This window comes from Rhizoctonia solani, chromosome 3, assembly GCF_016906535.1.
Source record: "Rhizoctonia solani chromosome 3, complete sequence".
Lineage (NCBI taxonomy): Eukaryota > Fungi > Basidiomycota > Agaricomycetes > Cantharellales > Ceratobasidiaceae > Rhizoctonia > Rhizoctonia solani.
The window spans coordinates 890,560-914,773 of record NC_057372.1 but is presented as its reverse complement, the minus strand read 5'-3'; the positions used below and the strand labels follow the sequence as shown (position 1 = coordinate 914,773).

Below are 24,214 nucleotides of genomic sequence, written 5' to 3'. Positions count from 1 at the left end.
CACCAGGGGGGCAAGGCATGGCTACCGATTACGTCTACGATCATCCATCAGCGGAACCTGAATGCGTCCAAGTCTTTGTGCTCCAGGTGTACATGTGCGTGTCTCTGGGTTCCAAGCCGGTACGCGAAGCCATCCTCTTGTCCACGAAGTCCCCCAGTCCAAATTGCGGGGGGGAAGAGCGCCGATTCCTAGGAGTCCCAGTCCTAGGTTCCTCCATACAAAACCTTGCGTATACCAAATCAGGTCATGCGCAACACGTTCAGTTCACAGACGCCGTGGGCCCAGATACGGCCGGCCCCCTATGTGTCCATTTCAGAACCACCTCCGGCGCAATCAGAAATAACCAAGTCGTAAATGACGAACCACCCAGCACAGCCCTGAATCATAAACTCAGCTGAAACTGGCTCTGAACCAGCCACGCGTCCACAGTCTTCATGAATTCGATCCAGTGGACCCGAGAACACTGCCCAACCTCGTTCACTTGCGCATACACGTTTCCCCCCTCGATTGCCTCGGTCAGCAACAATAACAAGGAACAAAAAAGACAATGCAAAAAACTTCCGCGCTGAACCCAATGAATTGATCCCGCCCGTGAAATAGGCCCCAGTATCCGATCAATTAGCAGATCTCAGACATACTAGTCTTGAATCAATTCACACTACCCTGTCCCCCGCTATGATGTGCATATCTCCCCTGTAACATGACGTACGCGAATCGAGTCTATTCGCGCCCAGCGTGAATCCCCACAACCGAAATTAAACACGAGTAAAAAGACAAGGATCCGAAAGGGACGCACAAGGCGCAAGCACCGGATCTTCCCCCCTAACCAGATAAAGAAACGCTACCAGTGTCTGTTTACTTGTTCCAGCGATCAACACGCAATCCAGTTTGCCCGATCCAACCGAATGAGCAATCACTATCACCAAAGTCCATCCACAATCAGTCTTCCCATCCCAGATTTCTCAGCACAACGGAAAAACGTTCGACCCAGACGACCCAAGCTTTGGTCGAATCTCCATCATGCTACATATAGCAACACCACCCCCCTCTCATCTCAAGGCACGCGATTCCGGCTCAGTCCCGTCATCGGACCCGGACCGGATACGACAGGAGAAAAGAGGAAAAAAGAGAGCATGATCGCCCATGAAACCCCAACCCCAAACCGATAATAAAAATAAAACACATTCCACATCGACAAAAGAATCCCAAGCGGCCGCAAAAACCCGTGGGGATCGAGCGAAATCGAACAATCGGCCCAGCGCATTCGCAGATTCCCGACCAGCCAACCAACACTTGATCGGGAAGATCAGATTGCGCCCCACGCCACTCCACACATGTGCACACGCCACCCGAGCGTGCTCTACGCCGCCACGGATAATCGATGCCCCTAGGTCGATAGTGGGACTGGCCGAATTTGAACTCGATGTGCATCCAGAACATAGAGCTTGGTATCCAAGGGTGTCCAGAGTGGAGCGAATCCATGAACGCGACTTTCAATTCAATTCAGAACCACAGGCATTCTATCATTCCGCGACCCTTGGCGCGCTCAGTGGTCCGCCGAGCAGTGATAAACCGACTCGAGGGTGACGTTGATCCACACGTGGCGCACTGGTCGAAATCGGGGTGCCTCTGAAACGGGGCCGTGGCCCTCTTCGATGAATGCGCAGCAAGACTTGAGATATCCTTCAAGAGGCGTGTACGTATGAAATACTCGAGCAGGCAAACATGTCAGGTGTCACATTTGCCCCGTGGTGCTCTAGATCAACATGAATCGATAGCCTATCATATGAAATAAAATATACACACCAACTCTTCTTAATCCTGAAGGCCTATACAGCGGCTCATCGCGAACAGGCACTTTGGCACCTAAAAGTTAGAGACTCCGTCAGTCAATTGAAACATCAATTGGCGAACGAGCACCCTGAAAATCATCGTCGACGTAAATATACATCGTCTATTTCCCAACGACCTGAAATTGTCTAATGATCCAACGCTAACCATCCTTGGTCGTTCTCCAATCGCATAAAGCACGACCAGCATTCCGAAGGTACCAGATTTCAAAATATACCACAGAAACTGAAGGCTCACCTCGTGTCTCCAAAGACATATTGTCTACATTCCATATAAAGTCAAAGATATGGGGAATAATAACCGACCCTTCAGCCAATGAAGTGCCTCGGAAAAGGTACCCAAATCGAGAGGTTTGTCCAGTGGAGGTCAAGCCGCGATTCCAAAACATGTGATAGGTCCAAAAAGCCTAAACAGCCCCGCTACAGAGTCGCGAATCTCCCCAGGTGTCGAATATGTCCGTTCCGATTGCCCAGCCCCATTGGTGTATAGAGAGAGAAAAAAGGAAACACAAATAAAAATGGGAAATTAAACTTACCACCAATTGTGGTATGGATCACGCTGACACCCATGATGCCAAAAAACGTGGATATCCAAAAGCGAGGGATTCCTATGCCTACATGAGGACACAAAACATTGACTACCCAATGAGGCGGGAAAGGTGCAATTCTAATTATGGGAACAGATAAATGATTAAATACAAGCCTCAAGGCAGTGCGCTTGGAAACTCATCCTCACCTGATGACAATAAGATAACTCATGAGATTTTCCCTCTGGGACTCGATCTTCTCAGACCATGTATCGAGCCGTGCGCGCCAGCTGGGCACAGCGAGTAATGCTGGTCCCAGAGCAGCGCTAATCAAGTAGCATAGGGTTGCACCGGTCGCGACGCACTACCTCCAATCTCTTGGATGAGCCACCGTCTTGAATCACGTCACGTAATTGACTCACCGAGCATGCCAAGGGTAACGCTCGAGGGACGCCCCAGACCGCTCCACCGAGGATTGACAGGTACATAGACCCAGGGAGAGAAAAGGCTTGAAGACTGTCGCGCAGAACAACGCGAGATGAACAGGCGAGTGACGAGGCGAAGGAAGTCCATCGGCAAACAGCAGGTGGGGAAGCAGGGTCAGTTTCATTCTCGAGTGAGATAGAATGGGGAAAGTACTACGACTATGGGTGATGGTGAGAGGAGAATGGGATGCACGCACTATAGGTAGGTGATTGTATAGCATACTATGAATAGGACGTAACGTGGTCAGTAGCTAGTAATACGGATATGCCCGAAGAATAGGGGCCACCCATTTCACGTACTAAAAATTCTATAGGGATATACATCCCTGTACTTCTTAAGCAAGGTATTGAGATCTTGTAGTTGGGTAAACGATTTAGGAATGCGTAGCATAGGTCTATCAGCCCTATTTACCAGATGCATTAGCTCGCTTTGGTAATGCATTAAATGAACTCACTCGTCTAGTGTCGGCAGAGCAACCCACAACGTCCCTCCGAGTAGGATGCTTCCCACAACAAACAACAGGAGAACCTTTAACCCAGCGCGGAAGACCAGCTTGCGAGCGTCCGGATCGAGAGCAGGCATGTATTTGGCAAGCCAGTGTATGTCCTCTGGTTGCCCGATGCGGATAGTAGTGAAGTTGTTTCGTTGGACACATGAGCGAGCTCTTCTAGGCGAGGTGAAGTAGGAGAATGCGGAGCAGAGGCCACAGGAATAGTGCGAAGTGAATATAAAGACGGGCTCCCGTTCAAAGGTTTCCTGGGTCCCTCTGAGTCGTTGACATTGGCCGGTGGTTGTGCTTGAACCTCAGGAGGCATGTTGTATCCAATGTTTGTGTTGAAAATATACTACAGTATACTGGTTTATGGGTTTGACTCAAAACAGTGGACTGCCGGTGTGCTGTGGTCGGCAGCTCGTGCGGATCAGGTGTGAATTACCATGCCGTGAACCCTTGGCGCTTAAGACCAAGCGCTGGAATGACATACAGCTCCACTTGCATTTGAATTTAGTCAGCTCCACGCATACAAGCATGATACGAACTTATGATATCCAAGTTCATATATGACAACTTCATGTAAGAAGTAGTTAATAGGTTTGATTAGCGTTACTTAAATGTCTCTTTTATGGGCCTCCACGTATGTGTCAGTTTACCTTTGTGCTTCTTGTACCAGCTGCAAGAGACTAGGTCCACGTTTTCTCAAACAATTGTGGTTACTATATCAAACCGTACGGCAAGAGCATGTTTGATACTAATTTTCACTTTTTTGCTCACTGCCAACGCTTCTGTTATCCAATTTTTGTCTTGTATGGCGGAACCTCCAAACCTGGATATTCCCGGCCCCAAACCCCAGCCTTACAGGCGGGGTGTTGGTATAATTTAGCCACTCTCTCACAATCTCGCATCCTCAGACCGTACTTGTCCTCCGTCAGTTCATAGATTCTTGGCTTTGGGGTGCAGTTTCCTGACGAAATTCGGATAGGATGTGGACTTTCCTTGCCTTAAGTGTTCACCATGCTGGCTCAATACTTCGTAAACCATTTTGAGATGACTTTTGCAAGGGAGCACAGATGTACGCCGTCTTGTGAATTTTAATGTCATTACGATAGGTTGTATCTGCGTTAACCCTCCGATCCCGACTCAAATACTTATAAACTAGGAGTGACAGATGGTAAATCCCTTTAACCAATAAGACTTTTGCATTGCTGGCGGAGGGGTATGAATCTTCCACCCTGGCCGGGCCAGTGTAAGCAATATTGTGTTAGCATTAATGAATGTGCATATAGTTTCAACTAAAGGGGAGGTGGCAGATAAACAAACATTGCACCCCAGTCTTATTGTACTGTCAACTATGCAATCTCCTGAAGCACTCTGCTGGGCCATTGCCACTCAGAACGGCACAATACCACGACTATTCCGCTATTCTGTTGACGAGAAAAGGTTCAGCCGCCCTACTCCAACGTCAGAAGTAGGTGGGGCACTTACCTTAAGGGCCAGTGGCATCGAGGGTGTAAAACTTCATAGGTCTGGCTTCGTTAAATTAAAATTTACATAGTACCGCCAAAGTCACCGCCAAGAACCAAATATCACTTCAAATTCTATACTTACTTGCATGTATTGTACAGCCAGGAGTTTAAAGTTCTTCGTTGTAATCTTGTCTTGGTTTGCCACTGAACTTTTATAGTGACTGAATTGTAATATTTGCTTGTAAACCGTATGTATATCCTTTCCATCTAAGCGGCGGATCCCCTACGTCCACTCACCCCGGCTTGTCCGGCGAGGTTTATTGATATACTTCCTGCCTTTGGAAGTGAATTTTATACACTCTAATTCAATAGCCTTCCAAATATTTCACAAATATCATGTATGTACGTAAGGGATTTTGTGAATGGTGTGGGTCAATTCCTACTCTTCGGATTCGCCCTGAGTTATATGCTCGAGCGTCGATCAAAATGTTGATCAAGCCATCAAGGCCGCATGACAAATTTATCATAGCAAGACGTTTCCTGGAGATAGTGTAATCCACCACAGGTAGTGTTTCTATGATGTAAAAAATCACTAGTTGCGCTGATACATATGGATATGTGTCCATATACCCCGGGTATACCACCAATATTTGCTTCGCCAATCACATCTGGGGATCCGCTGACTCGTTCGGGCGGTTCGGCGAGCCTCGCTTGTTCCGAGCCTTGAGGGAATCCTTTATCCGTATCCCAAATGAGTGTCTCAGGATTGCCGATCCATAAGTCCATGGTACTTGGGCGCTCGCATCAGGTCGCTTGAGTCGGCTGCAACTGTTGTGGCGGATGGGGCTGCCTGTCCACGATTTCCATAAACCAGCCTCTCTCGAATATCTTCTACGTTATAAAAAGGAGCCAAAGCCAACAGTATGAGCATCAAACAACATTGAATACCTTTTCATATAAACTTTAGCATCTTCACCGATATTCACAATGGTTCGCCTCGCTGCCGCTGTCATCACACTCGTTGCTGTTGCCAGTTCTGCCTCGGCCCACTGGCGTGACGAAGTCTCCAACGTCAATATGACTGGCACCCATCTTCTCTCTGCCCGTGCCGTACCACAAGATTACCTCACTGCGCACAACAATGAACGCGCCAAACACGGTGCCAAAGCGCTTGTTTGGGATAACAGTCTCGCATCGTCTGCACAAGCCTGGGCCAATCAATGCAAGTTCCAAGTAAGTTTACCATATAGAGTACTCATTGAACTTGTCTCTTACGGATCATCACTTCATTCAGCATAGCCAATCGGGGCAGAATCTATACGCTGGAACCGGAAATCCGACAGCCGGTGCCGCGGTTGGGGCATGGAATGCTGAATCGAGTGCGTGCCCCTTGAGTACTCTGCTTCGGCGCACTGACTTCGTATAAAGAGGACTATAACTCGGGAAATCCTCAGCCTTCGCACTGGACCCAAGTTGTCTGGAAGGGAACCACTAAACTTGGATGCGCTCTGAAGCAATGCGCACCGGGAACCATTTTCGACCCTAAATACGTGAGCGGTGTTCCTTGTACTCTTACCAGAGGAAACAAAGCTAATCGTGTTAATATAGGGCGTGAGTAATATGGCTTCGGTGTACATTGCCTGCACCTTATTTTACTGATCATTAAATCAGGTTGCCAACTACTATGTTTGCCACTACAGCCCGGCTGGGAATGTCATTGGGCAATTTCCGTTAGTAACTGTTTCAAGTACCCAGATTGGTAGCCAACTTGAACTGACTTATTTAATAGCCAAAACGTTCAGAAGTGAACTTGGAATTTGAGGCGTTTCTAAATGTATGGCCTTTGATTAATGTACACTATCACCTTGCCTTATGTTAAAATGATACGCGCGCTTTATTTAAAAAGAGTTTCCGACTTGATACAGCTTCGTTACTTCGATATGGGAATCAGTAATACAAGTCGATACCAGGGTGATACCAGGGTATTGATATTCCTTCGTCGTCAGCATTGTTTCTTACGTTGTGTGACTGGCTTAATATTAGATTAATAATTATGTGGCCACACCGATTACTACTACTCACTCTGCATGGCCGTTTACCTCAGACTTTGATAGCTTCTGTATAACCAAATTACCATGAATTAAGGATATGTTTGGAGGTATGAATTGGGGTGCTCTGCTTCAATATTGAAAGAAGAAGTCCATTCGTGAGTTTGCCATTTGTGTGCCATAAATACTTTCTCTCCATTGCCCCTCTCTTTTCCTTCGCCGCTTCAGGCTGTGCCAGATTTCAGGCGACCAAAAAATCTTAAATGTCTTGTTTGGCCCAGGTGACAATCTAATGAACATGGCTGATTCCATTTGTTTCCCGTTCTCTTCGGTCGCCCTCCCCCCCTTCGTTGACGTTTATTCAAGTTTGGGTGTTTACAAGGAATGCATAAACTCAGATGATTGTTCAAAATCTATACAGTAAATCCTGTAATTATGACGCCTGTATCAATAAATTCTTTTGTGGCTAGTATTAAATTTCGGGGTCCCCGTTAATTGCAGTTTCAATCATTTCATCATTCAGAACCCAACGGAGAGCCATCGTGAGTACCGCTAGTACCAAATAGAAGCGTGTAGATTAAACTCTTGAGTCGCTATTACATGTCGCACAATCGAAAGCTTAAAGGAATTAAGTATTTTTCGTGGGATTATGTACACAAACCTTTGTGGAAGTTCTTCAGTTCAAACGAATCTTAGAGAAGTCAGATGGGGTTTGAATTCGGAGTCCGCCATATCGAAAAAAGCTTATTATTATTGCCACTCGTTAAGCACGCTAATCAGGATAACACAAATGAGCGCGCTCACGGTGGCCTGTGTACCACCTGGCTATAAATCTACACAGCGTGTTATAACCCTCCCCATCTTTTATATACATTTAAGCTCTAATTACATGTATGGTTAACTTTCGGATGCGTCATCAAAAATTAGTTCGAATGAAATCTACGCGGGTTATTGACACGATCTTACAGATATAATCACATGAGGTTCCTTACCTGGGAGAGCGGGTGGTTACGGAAGTGATACAACCAATAGCCATATCAGGGCGGACCAATTGCCTCACATCGACCTAAATTCTCAGGAACGAGTACACGAAAACCTGTCTATGTGACAAGAGAGGCCTAGGCTGATGTGCCGAATAGTAACTGTTGCTGTGGGTGATGTAATATTCAGCATATACGTACAGCAAGCAAGTACACCTGTACAGATATCAACATTTCAGTACTTGATACTTCAGCCTATTCATCTCAAACGCGGTCGTGTCTCACATATACCCTATCATTACTCTCTTGAAGATCAACCTCATAATTCTAGCGAACGACGCATCAGAAAACAATCAAGTAAAACCGAGAGTATATATGGTGACGATCGCCAAACATAATACTCACGGCTCACCACGTGCAGAACGAAACTTCAGACGTCAAATCGCAATGACTGAGACAAAGATACGTTACAATATATTTCCGGGATATCATTTGATTCATATATATGCTCCTCGATTTGATCCCAGTAAGATATAAGTTTATGCGATAAACCACGATTGTCAGGATAGGGGGGGTCTAACGTTTTGTGTGCGAGCCTATACATATCCCGGAAGTACCAATCAGGCCTGATGTTGCAGGGCTTGATGAGATACCTGTTTGGTCTATCTTATGGTTTCCTTAAAGCATCCAGGCAGAGGCCCGATTCAAAGTCCCAGATTGGTTTCCCCGGTAAGAAAAGATAGGGTCTCTTCCGTTGGAGCGTGTGCATTTCCTTTGGGCGTACCGAGTGGGTCGATTGGCTAGAGATGCCGAAGTTTGGATTAGGTGACACTCCGCCACAAGTTCTTATGCCCAAAGACACAGCCGATGATTGATTAACCTTGGCAGGACAGGTTTACGACATGAAGATACTAACGATGTACAATTGAGCGTGCCTACAAATCGATATAATGAAATGAGACAGATTGTATGCGTATGGTACAGTGCGAGGGAGATGTAGGGATCGTAGCGGAGCTGAAGTAAGAAGGGCCAGGGACGAATTGACAACGATTTAGGTAAATGGAAATATAAAGACTAAAGCTACCCCAGTCCTAAAGGAAAAGCATGCGATGATGGATCAAGAGTGAGAGTAAGACGAAAAGAAAAAAAAACTGCGTATATGCCACCTCATACTTCGCACAGATCGACTTGGAGTAGTAGTCTCATGAAGTCAACCCCCCTTGCGTGAAATCTGATAACCTTATGACCCGAAAGAGGAAATGAATACAGTGCATGGTAAGGATACCGGTGAACGCCGCCCGGCACGTTGTCGAATTCGGTTCAGCAGCGCGTTTGAGCCTTGGCCCACTTCTCGCGCTCTCTACGTTCCCGGATTGCTGCGTGACGTTCCCTCATTGCTTGCTTGCGTTCCTCACGCTGTGTCTCCCTCCGGGCAAGTCCTTCGACCTCATCATCTGGCTGTTCGCCGAATGAGCCAGTATTTGTACTCGCTAGGAGTTCGGAAAGGCTGAGACCGGCGCTCACAGGGGGTTCACTACAGCGGGAGCTCACTGAAGAAGATGGAGAGGGGGGCCGGTCGAAGTAGGTGTGTGGCGCGAGTGTGAGGGTCGAGCGGAAGGAAGGTGAAGAGGGTACGCGGCGATGTGCCGTCGAGTAGTGAACCCCTGTGTATGAACCTGACCTCGAGCGGGATCCAGACGTCGGTGTTGTGTACGGTGTAGTAGAAATGCAAGCCCCAGATGAGGCAGGGGTTAGAACATCGTTTGAATTGAGAGTAGTTGATTTGGAAGTAACACTAGAGTCGGATGAGACCTCCTGGATACCTCCTCGCTACAGTGTGTCCACTCGTCGTGAACGTAAGGATCTGGAGGGAAAAAACTGTCCGTTGCGTGCCGCCAGGCCTGGTACGGAGTCAGCGTGGCGCGGCGGCGGGTGGTCGTCGGGGAGGGGGACATAGTAGAGGACACGTCTTTGTGTGAATCGGACGGTATGAAAGGCAGTTCAAGTGTACGAGATGGCCGCTTGGACTTTTTCTTGGCCAGAGGCTGGACTCTTTCTTGTTCTGGCGCCTGGTTTGAGACAGGGCTTCCGTTCATTGCACTAGTGCTATCCTCGCCGTTTTATAAGTGAGCAAAATTAGCTGAGAAACCGTGCACATACAGTATGTTTGACCATGCAGGGTCAGGGGAAACGTGGGCTGGGTGGCTGCCAATTACCAACGATGGATACGGAGAGCAGTTGATGTATGGAGGTCGCAATAGATGAGGGCTCTATGGTTCTGGTAGTTCGGAGCCCAGGTGCGATATTGTCGGAGTCCTGTTCAAGGGCGTAGGAGTCGACATTGCAACCGCCATGCTTGACTCAGCGAAGCACGGCGGGTGGGCGGCAATGGATCGATTCGCAGGATGGCGATCGCGAGTCCCCTTCATCGGGAGGAACCAATCCCAATTTAAATCACGTGCCCTTAGATCAGTCAAATGGCTGTCGAAGCACGTGGTAATATCCCACATTTCTCCTCCTCCATGGCCCTCAGCTCAATTCAGGAGAATGCGTCCCGTTTGGGTATGCGAATTCAAGAGTCGCTCTCTGAACACACCAGAGACTTGGCTCTTGTCGGGCGGTCTGCCAATGCCTCATACTTTGATTCGGCGGAGGACAAGATCAAGCAGATTTCCACACAGTTAACATCGAATAGCGACCGTGACAAACTAGACGCCATGAAGCGACTCATTGCCGTGAGTGGATTTGGGACATCTGTCATTAACAATACCGAAGATCGCTCTAGTTGGTTTCTAAAGGACGAAATGTCTCCGAGTTCTTCGCACAGGTTGTGCTCAATGTCGCATCCCCAAACCTCGAGATCCGCAAACTTGTGTATATCTACTTGATCAGACACGCCGCTTCTGAGCCAGACCTTACTCTCTTATCCATCAACACCTTTCAGAAGGATCTAGCAGACCCTAATCCTCTCATTCGCGCCATGGCACTACGGGTGCTAAGTGCAATCGGCGTTCCCATGACTGGAAACGTTGTCGCAATGGGCATCAAGAAATGTGCAACTGACCCCAGTCCCTATGTGCGCAAGGCAGCTGCCCTGGCTATTCCAAAGTGCTATGCGTGGGTGTCCAATACCTTTGATTGACATGCTTCTTAATAGTCTGATTCATCTGGACGTGGCATACACAGACTGGACGCCTCACTTCACGGCACACTACTATCGACACTCAATTTATTACTGAAGAACCATACTTCTCTTTCGGTTGGGGCAGTTGCTCGCGCATTTAGCATCATATGTCCCCATAAATTGGAGCTCTTACATCCACACTACAGAAAGCTGTGCAAAGTGCTTGTTGATGCTGATGAATGGGGACAGGTTGAGTTGTTGGATCTTTTAGGAAGATATGCAAGAACAATGCTTAGCAGGCCGGTCGAGGGACTAAGGGGCCTTGCTGGAAAGAGTAGTGAAGTGAGTACATTGTTTTACTTGTTATTGACTGTTGACTTATTTGAAGAACTGTAAAGTCTAAAAATGACGTAGAAAAGTTCCTTGAGGATACACCCGGCACATCCTTTGAGGCTCTAGACCCCGATTTATTGCTACTCTTGAAATGCTCCGAGAATCTACTTCATTCACGGAACCCTGCGGTAAGTAGGTTTACGCTCTTCATATGAATTTGCGTTCATAAGAATAATTTAGGTTGTCCTATCCGTTACCCGCATACATTGGTACCTTGCCCCAAGTTCTTATCGGTCAAAAATACTCAGCCCACTATTGCGCTTGTTACATCTATCTACGGAGATCGAACGAGTCGTCGTAGAAAACCTGGGCGTTATCGCTCAGGAACAACCCGTACGTATCCCTTCCCAACTTGTACATACTCGACAAACCCAATCACACGTGCATAATTACTGCCGTAGTCCCTCCTCAAGCCATACCTCACGCGGTTCTTCGTTCGGGCGTCCGATTCCCCGCCAGCAAAGATTTCCAAGCTTCGGATCCTACTTGCATTAGTGGATGCCAGCAATGTAGGCTCAATCATAAACGAGTGCAAGGTACGTAATTCCTCTATTTTTGCGCCGACGGGTAACCCTCAACCGTAAGGTTTGTTTGACACGGGAATCCAACGAACTGAGTTCGATTGCTGTCTTGACCTATAATCAAGCTTCTTAACACATACGCTGAAACGCAAATTACGAAAACAGGACTACGCGTACGATGAAGACGAACGATTTGGCCGTGCTGCGGCGGACGCGATTGGGAGGTGTGCCAGGGCTGTACCTGATGCGAGTGGGCAATGCGTTGCCGCACTTTTAAGTTTGTCTGATTCAGGGGACGGTGGGTAACTTGGTCTTGTCTGTCTAGACTCAAGTGGGTGAATTGGATGCATGGTTGGTAGATACGGCGGCGACAGCATCGGTCTTATCCTTACGAGCCCTATTGCAAACCCAGTCGAACACTTCGATTATCGAAATTGTTCAGACCCTGGCCCGACAAGTCGAGGACATCAAGCACCCAGAGGCGAGGGCATGTGTTGTATGGCTGGTGGGTCAGTACGCTGGCCTTGTAAATGAGACTGCGTCAAGGAGTCCTTTTGCGATTGAGGGAATCGCCGAATGGGTGCCTGATGTGCTAAGGATTATGGCAAGAAGATTCACGACCGAGGTTGGTTTGAGCACATACATGGCTACAGTTTTTTCAACTAAATTTATTTTATTCCCGTAGCTGGATGCACCCAAGTTGGCGACTCTGACTTTAGCGGCCAAACTCATCACGCTTAATCCTCATGCTCCTATTCTTCAAAAGCTGGTATCTTATGTATTGGCGCTCGCAAGATGGGATACGAGCTACGATGTGCGCGATCGTGCGCGATGGATCGGCGGCCTTATTCGAGGATTCTTGAAGCTGGAAGAGAACCAAGGGGAAGAGGGAGAAGAAGATGGGGCCGAAGGCGAATCCGGGGTGGTATTGAGACCTGAACAAGTGAGAGTGGTGTTATTTGAAGGAAAGGCCGGAGTCGTGGATCTACCCCTCTGGAAGGAACAAGGTCGGATACATCTCTACATCCTATCGTTATACTTGCTCAACGACGAGGATGGATAGATAGCACAAGAGTCCTTGGATCGCTGTCTCTTGTAACTGGCATGCGCGATTTTACCGGTACTGGTACTGGTCGACCATTTCCCGATTGGTGCGAAGAACCCACAGACGGGGAGTTGCGTGATACAGAGGTAGTCTTGAATGCATTTAATGAATGGTCTAATGCTGACTGGTCCAATGAAGGATGATAACAAGCCCGCGCCACCACCCGCACCCACATTCTTATCCTCTCGAAATATTGGAAGTCATGGAGTACCAACCCCTAGATCTGGAGGGCGCACCCCGATTGTACTCACCCCGACGAACAACTCTGGTCCGAGTACTGAAAAGGGGCTCACAGGACAAGATTTGGATGCATTTTATGCTGCTACTGGAAGTGGCGAGGAGAGCGAAAGTGAAGAGGAGAGTGAAGAGGAGAGTGAAGAGGAGAGTGAAGAGGGAAGTGAAGAAGAGGGAAGTGAAGAAGAGGGGGGTGAAGATAATGAAGACGAGGATGCGGAAGATGGAGACGAGGATGAAGAGGAAGAGGAGGGAGAGAGTGACCAAGACAAAAGCAAGGGGGCACGAAAATTGAGTGTTCACGGAGACGATCTCCCGCCAAGGGAAGAAATTGCAGTCGTTTCTTCGCTTGCCACTAATCTTGCTGGTGGTCCCAGTGAGGATGCAGTATGGGGATCTAGCCCCCGATAGATTATAGCGCTCGCAGAAATCCAAACTCCCCCACATTGAATATCACAAAATTATTGAAACACCAGTTCAGGCCACCTGGTTATCAATCTGATATGTCGATGACTTCTTCAATATCCACCGGCCGTGTGGTTTTTGTTGGCCCAACCGTAGATTGAGCTTCGACTTGAGAGTCTTCGTCTACATCTATCACGACTTGGACGCGTTGTTCAGCCTCATCTAAATCTTGTAAAAACGCCTCATTGATCTCGTAATCTACTTCGTCTGCATCTCCATCATGACCGTCTCTGACACCATCCCCTATAGAGTATGAATCTTCATAGCCTAAATCGATTTCTAGATCGTCAGGGTCAAGGTCCACAATGGGTGCGCTATTTGAATTCGTCGTGGCTGGAGGTAGGTTGTCAACTGCTCGCGTAGTAGTATGTGGTGCTGAAATACGTGGCGCAATGACCGGCGCGGCAGGTGGTGGTTCTATCCTTCGCTCTGGTTGCCGGGATTCCATACGAATATTCTGTTCTGTTTCTGGATCCTCTTCGGGGAGCCTGGATGGTCGGGTCAGCTTGATACTAAAACTCTGAAGTGTAAAGTATGAATAGATCTCCGAGCGATGTACGAAGAAGCTAGGGTAGTATGCCGTCTTTTTAATCGTTGTTGGGAGGAAGGGGCGTAGAATTGGGTGGTTTAGAGTTGTGGGGTGAAGAAAACGAGATAATTAATGACCTCATACGCAAGCGTAGCCCTCGAACAAAATCCCGGTCCTGTCGTTCTTCTAATTCCTCGGTTTGGTATCCCTTGATTTGGATACCTCTAGGCTAACATGAGAATCCAGGTCGGGTTGGTTGTAGCAATAAGTAGCTGCGCCATGATAGTGCGGGCAAGGGGGAATGCCGATGTCAACATACCTCGAGGTAAATGATTCCGCGGCGAACATTCGCCTCTTTAACATAGATCTATGTAAGTGTTAATGACAATATTGCTGAGCGACATGTACGAGTGAATCAAGCGGTGAACCCCCACCTTGGTGCCCAGTGGTGTGACACCAAGCTCGAAATCCGGGATACGGCGGTATTCAATGGCACGCATAGTTTTGGTACCATCGCTCAGCTCGAATCTAAGCATACTTCTGGGGTACTTCGGAATGGTGTAATCTTCTCCATCCTCGAGGTCGCCTGCAAGCCCTGCCAGATCCTCCTTGTCTACGCGTGCTTGGCGGACATTCTTTAATGTGAACGCGCTATGTCCAATTTCTGTAAGTGCGACAATTTCGCAGAGTGTATTCTTTATTTTTATGTCGTGTGAATTAGGGTCAGGAAATCCAGTGTCGTGAACGGCCGAGTCAGATAGACTACTTTGTAGTAATTGTTCCTCGACGTGTGTTTTTAGCCTTCAAAATCATTGGAGGATATCCCAAGTTCTGTTGTAATATACTCGTAGCAGGCAATGAGCCACTCTGGATTTATGAGTGGCCTATTATATGTTCCCTTCAGCCAGTTGACGAGACGAGGTGGAGGAGCCATTTAGAGCCACATCAAACGAGATTCACCACAAAGGGCATAAGTCACGTGATTGGCTGGTAATTTGGCTGATCTGGTGGTCGATTATCACCTCACCTATGCAATGGCTACTAACGCCAATGAATGGCATACCATGTAAGTACTTATTTATAGACATTAGACATACATTTAATCCGTAAAAGTACCGTTCGTGTACCATTTTTATCCCCGGCTCATGCATCTATTGCACAAAAGACTATTCAAGTCGATAAAGAGCTGCAGCCTCACGCGGTGAAGCGTACATTGACTGTAGAAGGAAATGACCTTGTGGCGTGAGTTTTCATGCAGAATTATACCATTGATTATGGATGCAAGATCTTGTGTTTACGGAGTTCCACATATTAGGACATTCTCAACACTGACCCTCCGCCTGGCTCGATTGACCCTCAACGGCTTCCTTGAAAACGTTGATCTTGTATCTCGTACAATGATGGAGTTTGGAGATCATGCTACCAATGTCAACTTATAAGATGTGTCTAGTCGATAGTTTCTTAATGAACGATTTTAGCCTCAACATCACCAGCCTTGGGTGTTCAAATGGAATACTCCAACTGACAGAGAGTCCATGCTCAAACAAATACTGCCAATGTAGTTTAAAATTCAAGTAACTTATGAACATCGCAGTTATAATTATTTCGGTAACATTTTTCATAATTCTCTTGGCGCATTTACTCAGCATCCTCCTTCGCCTCGCTCTCGCCTGCCGCCTTTTTCTTCTTTTTCTTGGGCTCACGGAGCTTCTTGCCAACAAGTGCTTTCAGCTCCTCATCCTCGAGCTCCTTCTCAGTTTTAAGCTTCTCGGCCTTGTACCAAATAGGTGGCGCACTGATAAGAGATGGACCACCAGGAAGCAATGCAATAGTAAAGTGGAATGCAGCAACGTAGCTTCCTGCAGGTGTGTACCTATAGATATGTTCAATCAGGTATACTGACAAACCTATCTCTCTGAAACACCTACACAACATCATACGGCCTTAAAAGTCCGTGCTGAACAGCTTCTTGTACCCCCACACGCGCACGCTTCTCGTTTTCAAGAATACGAATGGTAAAGGGGAATGGTCCTGCCTTCTTTTGAATGTCCGAAAATGCTTCACGCGCGGCCTTCAGCTTTAGTTGATATGTCACGTCAGTAGCCCGCTGGTAGATTGTTGTGCGAGAGTCTTGAGGTTTAACCTAGTCACTTTTTCAGTTTTGTAACGTCGATGAACAGCCGATTTTCGTACCTTTCCGTCGTCAGTGGAAGCAACGAGTATATCAATGCCCCAAACGTCTCCTTCTGCAAATGTAGCAGTGTCCAGACCACTCTTTAGCTCAGGAGTTGGGTTAAGGATAATTCGCTTCTTGCCGTCGATTACGTTCTGGGTTTGTTGACAAGACAGCATACCTATGAAAAAATAACGTTAGTTAGGCCACAATTTTTCTTCTTCTGAGGACTCTTGTCTTTTATGCGTCTGCCGCTATTCATTTCAGACCGAGCTTACCTTCAACGGGCTTACACCCCCAAGCCGCTGCTACCTTGTTCATAGCATCAGTAACGGTCCAATTCTTCTCTCCAGGTTTAACGAGCCGCATCGCAACTTCAGCGCAATGCCATGCGGCCTTGACTACATCGGCTGCACGACCAGTGGCAGGCTCGGCTTCCGTTGCACCAACAATCAATGTTTCGGCGCTGACACTGGCAAAGCCATCGATATGGGCACCAACATGAATCTTGACCACATCACCCTTGGCGAGTGTAGTATTGGCGAGTGGGTCGGTTCTGATGCCAAACAAGTATCGAATAGGTCACAGGGGGCGGAACTAATCAGGTGTGATGTCTTCAGGGATTATATGCGCACTCTGGACTTACGGCACTGGCGAGTAATGGGACACACAGTTATTCACCGAAATTGAAGTAGGAAACGCGAGGCCTAATCAACGGTTCACCGTCGTTAGATATATAGACTAGTAGTCATCTCAATTATCACCTACCCTTAGTAACCTTGCCCTTGGCAGTCTTGGAGTTGTAAACGGCGGATGTGCCAGTCTCGATGAGCTTGTCACCCTCTTCACAAAGTTCGAGAATCTTGGCTCCTTCAACTGAGAGCTCCACTAATTTCTTGATCGCGTTGTTAACGATCTCGGCCGCTGCCTATGTCACAAGTTTAGGAGAGAAGTTTTAGGGTTCCAACAACGAAGGCGAATACCTTGTACTTGGTGAGTTCATCAGCGGCCTGACGGGCCTTCTCAGCCTCAGCCTTAGCTTTGAGCTCATCAGCTGTAGGAGCAGCAGTCTCTTTTGGATCACTCGACATGGTTTGTGGATCGTGTGCGGAATGGCGTCCACAGATTGGGGATCAGCTATGACGCGTTCCACGGTCGAAGCGCTAATATAATTGCAAGGCGCTTGGAGTACAGCCACTACGTATTCACTCACACTTGGCCATCATGCTATCCAGGATTGTCGCCGACGAGCAGTTCCCCGTCTTGGGCTCATGCGCACCTATGCGACCCCAGTAGAGTTTAAGCAGCCCAAAAACGATCCGCAGCTCGGTGATTATCCACAAATACCTCCTATTTCCGTACAACGTCGGCCTGCGAAGGGCTGGTGGAATCTTCAGGACCGACGTAACTTTGGAGAAACTGTGGGTCTATCCTCCGCGACGAATTAATATATTATACTTATAAAAAGCTGTTCCTGAATGGACTACCAAACTTATGTACGTAGCTCCCAGAGCAGCATGAAATCCTTTCCATCTGGGCCCCAGATGTCTTCAACATCTCGCGAGCAAATGCATTGAAGCAATTCGGCATCGCTGTGACTATTTTCTTGGGCTTTGTAATGGCAGTTAAAGCGAGCGTCCCAGAACGACCAGCTGCGCCTCGGAGTTACCCTTACGGCGGATTGGTTACGGAATTGGGTGGATTAGATGCAAACAAGGTACGTCGAGAGATAATTATTATCAAAGAAACAACTAATGGAATCACTGGGATCAAAGGCTGCAGTATACGAACCTGAGGAGGAATGATGGCAATAATGTATTCATCCGGCTACATAAAGCAGATGGTTCGCATTAAATCGGACGCTGGCGACAATTTCCGTATTTTGCAAGCAGGATGTGCAGAAAATTCAACTGCCTTAAACTCAATAGTCAGTTTGGAATTAACAAGGTGTTCCGTCATTTAGTTGGGACTTACGATAGAGGAGCCTATCGTATCTCAAGTATTACCAAAATGAGTATTTGTATTCCGTGGTTGAGGCAAGGCATCGAGTTGTGCTAAGACTCATGCTTTGTCATTCACTGGGTGCCAGACGAAAATTACAAAATGTACAAAAAAAGCTAACTAAATGTCAAGGAAAGCGCCTACACGGCATGTTTTTTGGAGAGGGTGAGCAGGTAGTTCCTCCTAATAACCTACGACGAAGCAGCTATTGGTTGAGACGTAGCAGATGAATCACGGTGCTTGCGCAGAAGCTGGTCCAGCTTTTCTGGTTCTCCAACGCTTAGATCACCGCTCACGATACCGGAGTGGTAAACACGTAACACCGTGTCGACATCTTCCATGCTCTGGGTTCGTACGTCGGCAAGCTCCTTGATCTTGGCGGTCGCGTCCTTGATCTGCTCATCAGTGAGCGTGAGCTTGAGCTGCTCAACACGGCTCTTGACTGCGTTCCAACCGGTCAGGCGGTGGCCGATCGAAACATAGCGAGTAAGACCAAAGTCCTCGGGCTTGAGGATCTCGTAGGTGCTGGGGTTGTTGAGAATTGCCTTGGCGTGGATACCAGCTTTGTGGGTGAACGCGCAGTAGCCGCTAGGGGGTCGACGTTAGACCTAATGAATATCTTGATAGTTTGAAGAACTCACGTAATGGGGTTCATAAAAGGAACATTGACCTCGACCGCCTCGGCAACTAAGTTCTCAATCTCACGAAGCATGGGGAGGTTGTACTTGCTCTTGACGTAGTCGGGGTTCGCAGCATACAAACAAGCGATGAGACCGCCGAGGGGAGTAATACCGACACGCTCGCCAATACCAAGAACGGCTACGGCATTGCGACGGGTCAAAATCTATTCAGTTATAAGGGGCCGCAAACTTACATGTGTCGATGTGTGTCGCACCGGCCTCAAGTGCGGTGTACGCATTTGCAATCGCTAAGAACGGAAATGTCAAACGAGAACCCATCGAAGCTATGCATACACTAACCACAACCGGTATCATTATGCAAATGAATTTCGATATCGCATCCAACCACACCGCGAAGAGTTCTTACGAGGTCATAGACTTGCCTGGGGTTCGCGCAACCGACAGTGTCAGCAATGCCGACACGGTTAACACCAATCTTGTCGACGGTTTGGTAGATAGAAAGCAAATCTACGAGATCGGATCGGAACGAATCTTCGGACGAAAATCGGACCTCAATGCCCTTGGACTTGACGAAGTTGATGACTTCGATTGCGGTCTTGGTGATGTATGTCATGTCCTTGCCATGCGAGAACTCGCGCAGAAAAGATGAAGTTCCAATAACGACGTCGACACCATCAACGCCTACCAAATGGATTTCAATAAAGATGTAATTTCAATAAGAGAACGATGAAGCCCCACACCTGTTTCAACCGCAATTCGGGCATCGTCCATGTGGCAGCGAATGTGAGTGAGGATCTTGGCCTTAAGGCCAAGCTTGCAGATGGCTTCGCAATCAAGGCGAGACTGTTCAGAGGCAGCAGGGGACGTCAACTCGATGTAATCGACGCCAAAAGCATCGAGAGCTTTGGCAATTGCAATCTTGGTCTTGGTGTCAAAAAATGCGTTGGCGAACTGCTCTCCCTCTGCAAGATCGAGTTAGCTATGTTAATTATAGCATATAGAGCGGCATTACCTCGTAGAGTACTCTCAATGATCTTGAAATTGGAGACATTGCTGAGGAAGTCAGCATAGCGAGGCGCATATGGATTTAATGGACGACCAGGACGACCGTTTGAGGTACCGTTGGCACCGTTGGTGTGTCCATTAGTTCCATTGGTGGAAACAGAGCCTGCAACTTGAGGAGCTGAAGAGACGTCGACAGGGATCATCTCATCATTGGGGTGAACGTCGCCATTGGTGTGAGGGCACATTTTTGTTAAGAGGATAGATTAAGTTAAGAGGGTCTGAAAGAGCTGGTGGTGGTAGTTGTGAAGTGCTGGCAAGCGATTCGGAGAAAATATAAAAGGGCGAGCAATGAACTGAGTCAACAAATTTCCGCGCCTGGAGGAACGCCCCAGACTGGAAATTAAGTTGTGGTCTCTTTGAACTCGAGTGGCGCTCGGCCGATACATCCTACTTGCCATTTGCTGAGCAAATCCCGCGGGTCCGAGGAGATCCTTACTAGCGCTGAAGTGACGTCAGGAGCTTCATCTTGCTGCATGCGCTTGACAACTGCAATGCTGGACCTGGGTACACGAGTTACCCCACGTATCTAATATACAGCGCAACTGCTGGGTAAGGGTATATAATTGCTGTGCGATTGAGGTAAGAAATCGTTTTCAGTTATCGGCACGAGTCGATCCCAGCGGCAACAATCGCCCTCGAAGAGCTGGGTCAGCAGCATGGAATCGCCTTCGACGCTACTGAGGACCGCACACAGTTCAATGGCAACAGCCTGGAAAAATACGATGCCATATTATTCCTGAGTAATAGCGGGGAGGGCAAGTCGTTCCCAATAGTGCATATGCTGGTCTTGAGCTGAACATATGTATGGTAGTACTCGACGATAGTGGGAAGCAAGCGTTTCAAACCTACCTGGACAAGGGCGGAAACTATATTGGAATACATGCCGCGTCGGCATGTCTATATAATACAGCATTCTACCACAAAGAAGTTGGTACGCAAATGTTATTGTTAGGCAGGCTTAGCCAGAGTTTCAAACCAACACATGGCAGGTGCTCTTTTCGACTACCACCCGGAGCTTCAGCCTGTGGTAAATTATCGCTCATGACAAATAATCTGCTGTACTCACGGAAGCTCAGACCTTTTTGGTCCTTGACAAAGATCATCCCAGTACCACGATGCTCCCAGACCGCTGGACGTACAAAGAAGAGGTCTACAACTTCCGTTCAGACCCTCGTTCCATCGGTGCAAAGATTTTACTCTCAGTTGACCCATCCAGCTATACCGGTTGGTATACAAACCCTGAATGTTCGTTTTTACCACGCTAAAAATAGCTTTTCAGACACTCATATTCGAACCTACGACCAAGGTTCTCCCCATCCAATTGGTTCGGCAGAACTCATACATTGTAACATACTGTACCACTCATCTTCTTGACATTCTATAGCATGGTATCAAGAACGGGGTGCAGGGGCTGCGGACGGCTCTACTGCTGGCCGGGGCTTTTACACCAGTTTGGGACACCTAGAGTCCACATGGACAGATCAGATATTCCTCATGCACGTACTTGGTGAGCTATCATGTTATTTTGTCGCATTGTTTTTATTCATGTTTTGGTGCATACAGGTGGTATCCAATGGGCCTTGGCATCGAATACGACACGAGCAATGAACCCAAACGGACAAGTGGGAGCAGTGCCGTCAAGCACGTCATCAAAGGAGGTAAGCACGCTTATTGGATAGGCGCGTCACAAACTTTCTCTTGGGACATCCTCGACGCAAACAAATGTTCTTTCGATAAAGAATGAAGGGAAATGTATTTTCGGGCGCTTATTCACGGAAGTTCAGTCTTGAAAGCTGCGGAATACATACCTCCTTGCATAGACTAGCCATAGGAGTCTCGATTGAAGCGTTGAAGTCTATGCTTTATTCAATTTAGTCGCAAATGCGGGGATTGATCGAATCGAGGGGTAACGGCACCCGTGATCAATTGAGGACCACAAGGTGCAAATCGAGGAGGTGCGAATGTCTGCTGACCTAGGACAGGGTTGCCTCGCACGTGGGGCAATAGTGCATATGTCTGGCCGGTCGCGCAATCCAGGTCTTGGTGAAAATTGTATGGCTACCCGGGCTTGGCCCCTCTATAAAAACGGCTGTGGCCAGACCAGTCAAGTTGCCCCAACCATCCCTCTTACTCCACACCATATTCGCTTACTCACTTTAACCAAAACAACCGAATAAAATATTGTTCCACTGCATTCAATATGGCTAGTGCTGAAATCGACGGCTCGACTTTGAATTCTCACACTACTAGCACCGGTACTTTTGCGAATTTGCGCGATAGCTTTAAACGGGTGTTGAGTCCTGAGCGTTCACAAGTAGAGGCAAGGGATGGGCGTTTGCCAACCACTGCAGGTAAGCACGATACTTATATTATGCTGGAAAGATAGGGTTAGAAACCCCGGGGTGGCTGTTCTCTTATCGAGGTGCGAGAAGCGCATATATTCGGCCGAGGTGCTGGAGTCGGCCGTTGCAGACAGCGAAGCGATGAGAAATATGTCATGTTTGCGTCAGGTGCCTGGCTTGGCCCCACATAGCGTGACCTGGTCCTATCGGTGCCGGCAATCGCAAAAGTTTGCGCTTCTTAATACCCACTGCAGACCCACCTCTGCGTCCGTCTCCTTGATCTTCTCGTATCCACTTATTCTTACATCTGATTATTTGACTATGGCAGATAGGTCTCGTTCTCGCGGTCGCGAATTTGTAAGTATTATATTGTGCGAAAAATGGTTTCGGTAGGTTGATCGGGTCATGGAACCCTTAGCAATCTACCGGTCGCGGAGGTGCGGGCAATTTCGTCCGCTCCGAATCCGTTTCTCGCACGCGCGAAGATGGCGTCGGCCAGGAGCGTGGTCGGGAGATTCTTCCTGCTAGCAAAGTGCGTTCTTTTAATCGCTATTATCGACCTGTTTATACTGATTTCCTGGTAGGTTACTCACTCCGGCCGTGGAGGAGCAGGTAACATCCGTTCCCCTTCTCGGGATCCTGAGGCCGACATCCGTGCTCTGAGCCACGAGCGAGAGATCATCGAAGATCATCGCAGAACTGAGGAAGGCCAAGTTGTGGGTCCTTTGAATACTATCAATTACTTTCGACTCACTACTGATGGTTATAGCACTCAACTGGCCGTGGTGGCTATGGAAACATGGATCGCTCCGCTCACGCTCTCGCGAGCCCTCCAAGGCGGTCCACTCCTCTGGCCGGGGTGGCTTCGGCAACATCACTGCTGGCGATGGACATGGCCTCGCTAACCTCGAAGAAGAAGAACGTGTTCATCATGCCCATGTCCCTGAATTGTAAGCTCATTTTGGCAATACATGTTCTATATCTAACGCTACCAAAATGTATTTTAGCCACTCGTCTGGTCGTGGAGGCGCTGGGAACGTTACCGCTGGAGCTGCCCCTGCCCCGAAATCATTGCACCGTCTCCCGTAGCTGAAGGTGTACAATGGCGTTCATCTGGTCGGGGCGGAGCCGGTAATATGAAACCGGTGCATCATGCTGGTTCGTAACATGGTTCGGCTGTCCAAAATATACCTAACATGCGAGATTGTCCAGATCCCCATGGAGTTGCCGAAGAAGGCCGTGGGCGGAAGGAACACACTGGAATCGGAGGATTTATCGACAGGCTCACTAGCCGCAGCCGCGACCCTCAGCACCATGATCACTAATTGAGGGGCAGTCCCTGTTCCTGAATGATGAGTTCTGACGATCTCTTACGATGGTGGCTCCTGGTGTTTATTAATACCCCTCGTCTAATGGCCTATAACTACCTTTCTGTATTTCTCGATCCCTGATCCTTTTCCTTATGAATGTAGTACTGCGATAAAGCCTAATGAAGATATTGGACTGGAAACAGCTCTGTCATTTGCTTAGCCGTTCCCCCCATTCTTAAGTAACCCCATGACTATATTGGCTGCCGAAGTGCCCCGCTATACCTACCTTCGTGCATTTTTCTACTTCTTGCATCCACGAGTGGAAGCTTATGTCTCCGACTTTTTCCCTGGCGCGCTGAAGTCAGAAGCCCCAGGAAATTATGGAATATATTAATGCTCCCAAGTGCCAGCTGGGGAATGAGGCTCACTCAACGCTCCTGGCGTAAAAGATCTATAGC

General features: G+C 48.0%; 9 protein-coding genes across 9 annotated transcripts; 5 read left to right on the top strand and 4 right to left on the bottom strand.

Annotated features, from left to right (window-relative positions):
• Window positions 1-17: 17 nt before the first annotated feature.
• Window positions 18-398, top strand: RhiXN_02671 (uncharacterized protein; the record flags this gene model as incomplete). Its single annotated transcript, XM_043322488.1, has 1 exon — window positions 18-398. One exon carries the CDS (start codon window positions 18-20, stop codon window positions 396-398), a length of 381 nt encoding a protein of 126 aa, XP_043177984.1.
• A 2,184-nt stretch (window positions 399-2,582) lies between these two features.
• Window positions 2,583-3,678, bottom strand: RhiXN_02670 (uncharacterized protein; the record flags this gene model as incomplete). Its single annotated transcript, XM_043322487.1, has 5 exons — window positions 2,583-2,741; window positions 2,800-3,015; window positions 3,185-3,266; window positions 3,318-3,469; window positions 3,517-3,678. 5 exons carry the CDS (start codon window positions 3,676-3,678, stop codon window positions 2,583-2,585), a joined length of 771 nt encoding a protein of 256 aa, XP_043177983.1.
• Window positions 3,679-5,812: 2,134 nt separating this feature from the next.
• RhiXN_02669 (cysteine-rich Secretory family protein) lies at window positions 5,813-6,633 on the top strand (the record flags this gene model as incomplete). The annotated part of the gene is made up of 6 exons (XM_043322486.1): window positions 5,813-6,058; window positions 6,120-6,204; window positions 6,254-6,375; window positions 6,434-6,454; window positions 6,497-6,555; window positions 6,615-6,633. The coding sequence occupies 6 exons, from the start codon at window positions 5,813-5,815 to the stop codon at window positions 6,631-6,633; spliced, it is 552 nt and encodes a 183-aa protein (XP_043177982.1).
• Window positions 6,634-9,173: 2,540 nt separating this feature from the next.
• On the bottom strand, window positions 9,174-9,949 carry RhiXN_02668 (uncharacterized protein; the record flags this gene model as incomplete). Its single annotated transcript, XM_043322485.1, has 2 exons — window positions 9,174-9,648; window positions 9,699-9,949. 2 exons carry the CDS (start codon window positions 9,947-9,949, stop codon window positions 9,174-9,176), a joined length of 726 nt encoding a protein of 241 aa, XP_043177981.1.
• Window positions 9,950-10,330: 381 nt separating this feature from the next.
• On the top strand, window positions 10,331-13,641 carry RhiXN_02667 (uncharacterized protein; the record flags this gene model as incomplete). The annotated part of the gene is made up of 11 exons (XM_043322484.1): window positions 10,331-10,588; window positions 10,639-10,970; window positions 11,040-11,319; window positions 11,376-11,498; window positions 11,551-11,703; window positions 11,772-11,906; window positions 12,057-12,189; window positions 12,251-12,516; window positions 12,577-12,898; window positions 12,955-13,082; window positions 13,135-13,641. The coding sequence occupies 11 exons, from the start codon at window positions 10,331-10,333 to the stop codon at window positions 13,639-13,641; spliced, it is 2,637 nt and encodes an 878-aa protein (XP_043177980.1).
• Window positions 13,642-13,723: 82 nt separating this feature from the next.
• RhiXN_02666 (Metallopeptidase family M24) lies at window positions 13,724-17,488 on the bottom strand (the record flags this gene model as incomplete). The annotated part of the gene is made up of 10 exons (XM_043322483.1): window positions 13,724-14,215; window positions 14,544-14,591; window positions 14,659-14,875; window positions 15,867-16,097; window positions 16,153-16,367; window positions 16,418-16,578; window positions 16,676-16,953; window positions 17,044-17,104; window positions 17,166-17,325; window positions 17,381-17,488. The coding sequence occupies 10 exons, from the start codon at window positions 17,486-17,488 to the stop codon at window positions 13,724-13,726; spliced, it is 1,971 nt and encodes a 656-aa protein (XP_043177979.1).
• A 180-nt stretch (window positions 17,489-17,668) lies between these two features.
• Window positions 17,669-18,202, top strand: RhiXN_02665 (NADH-ubiquinone oxidoreductase family protein; the record flags this gene model as incomplete). Its single annotated transcript, XM_043322482.1, has 3 exons — window positions 17,669-17,818; window positions 17,902-18,114; window positions 18,173-18,202. 3 exons carry the CDS (start codon window positions 17,669-17,671, stop codon window positions 18,200-18,202), a joined length of 393 nt encoding a protein of 130 aa, XP_043177978.1.
• A 387-nt stretch (window positions 18,203-18,589) lies between these two features.
• Window positions 18,590-20,289, bottom strand: RhiXN_02664 (uncharacterized protein; the record flags this gene model as incomplete). Its single annotated transcript, XM_043322481.1, has 6 exons — window positions 18,590-18,986; window positions 19,040-19,217; window positions 19,273-19,326; window positions 19,379-19,720; window positions 19,780-20,001; window positions 20,052-20,289. 6 exons carry the CDS (start codon window positions 20,287-20,289, stop codon window positions 18,590-18,592), a joined length of 1,431 nt encoding a protein of 476 aa, XP_043177977.1.
• A 797-nt stretch (window positions 20,290-21,086) lies between these two features.
• Window positions 21,087-23,771, top strand: RhiXN_02663 (class I glutamine amidotransferase-like protein; the record flags this gene model as incomplete). Its single annotated transcript, XM_043322480.1, has 13 exons — window positions 21,087-21,131; window positions 21,181-21,328; window positions 21,384-21,428; window positions 21,489-21,611; window positions 21,668-21,762; window positions 21,980-22,059; window positions 22,355-22,455; window positions 22,775-22,803; window positions 22,865-22,978; window positions 23,031-23,166; window positions 23,216-23,396; window positions 23,474-23,604; window positions 23,659-23,771. 13 exons carry the CDS (start codon window positions 21,087-21,089, stop codon window positions 23,769-23,771), a joined length of 1,341 nt encoding a protein of 446 aa, XP_043177976.1.
• Window positions 23,772-24,214: the final 443 nt, after the last annotated feature.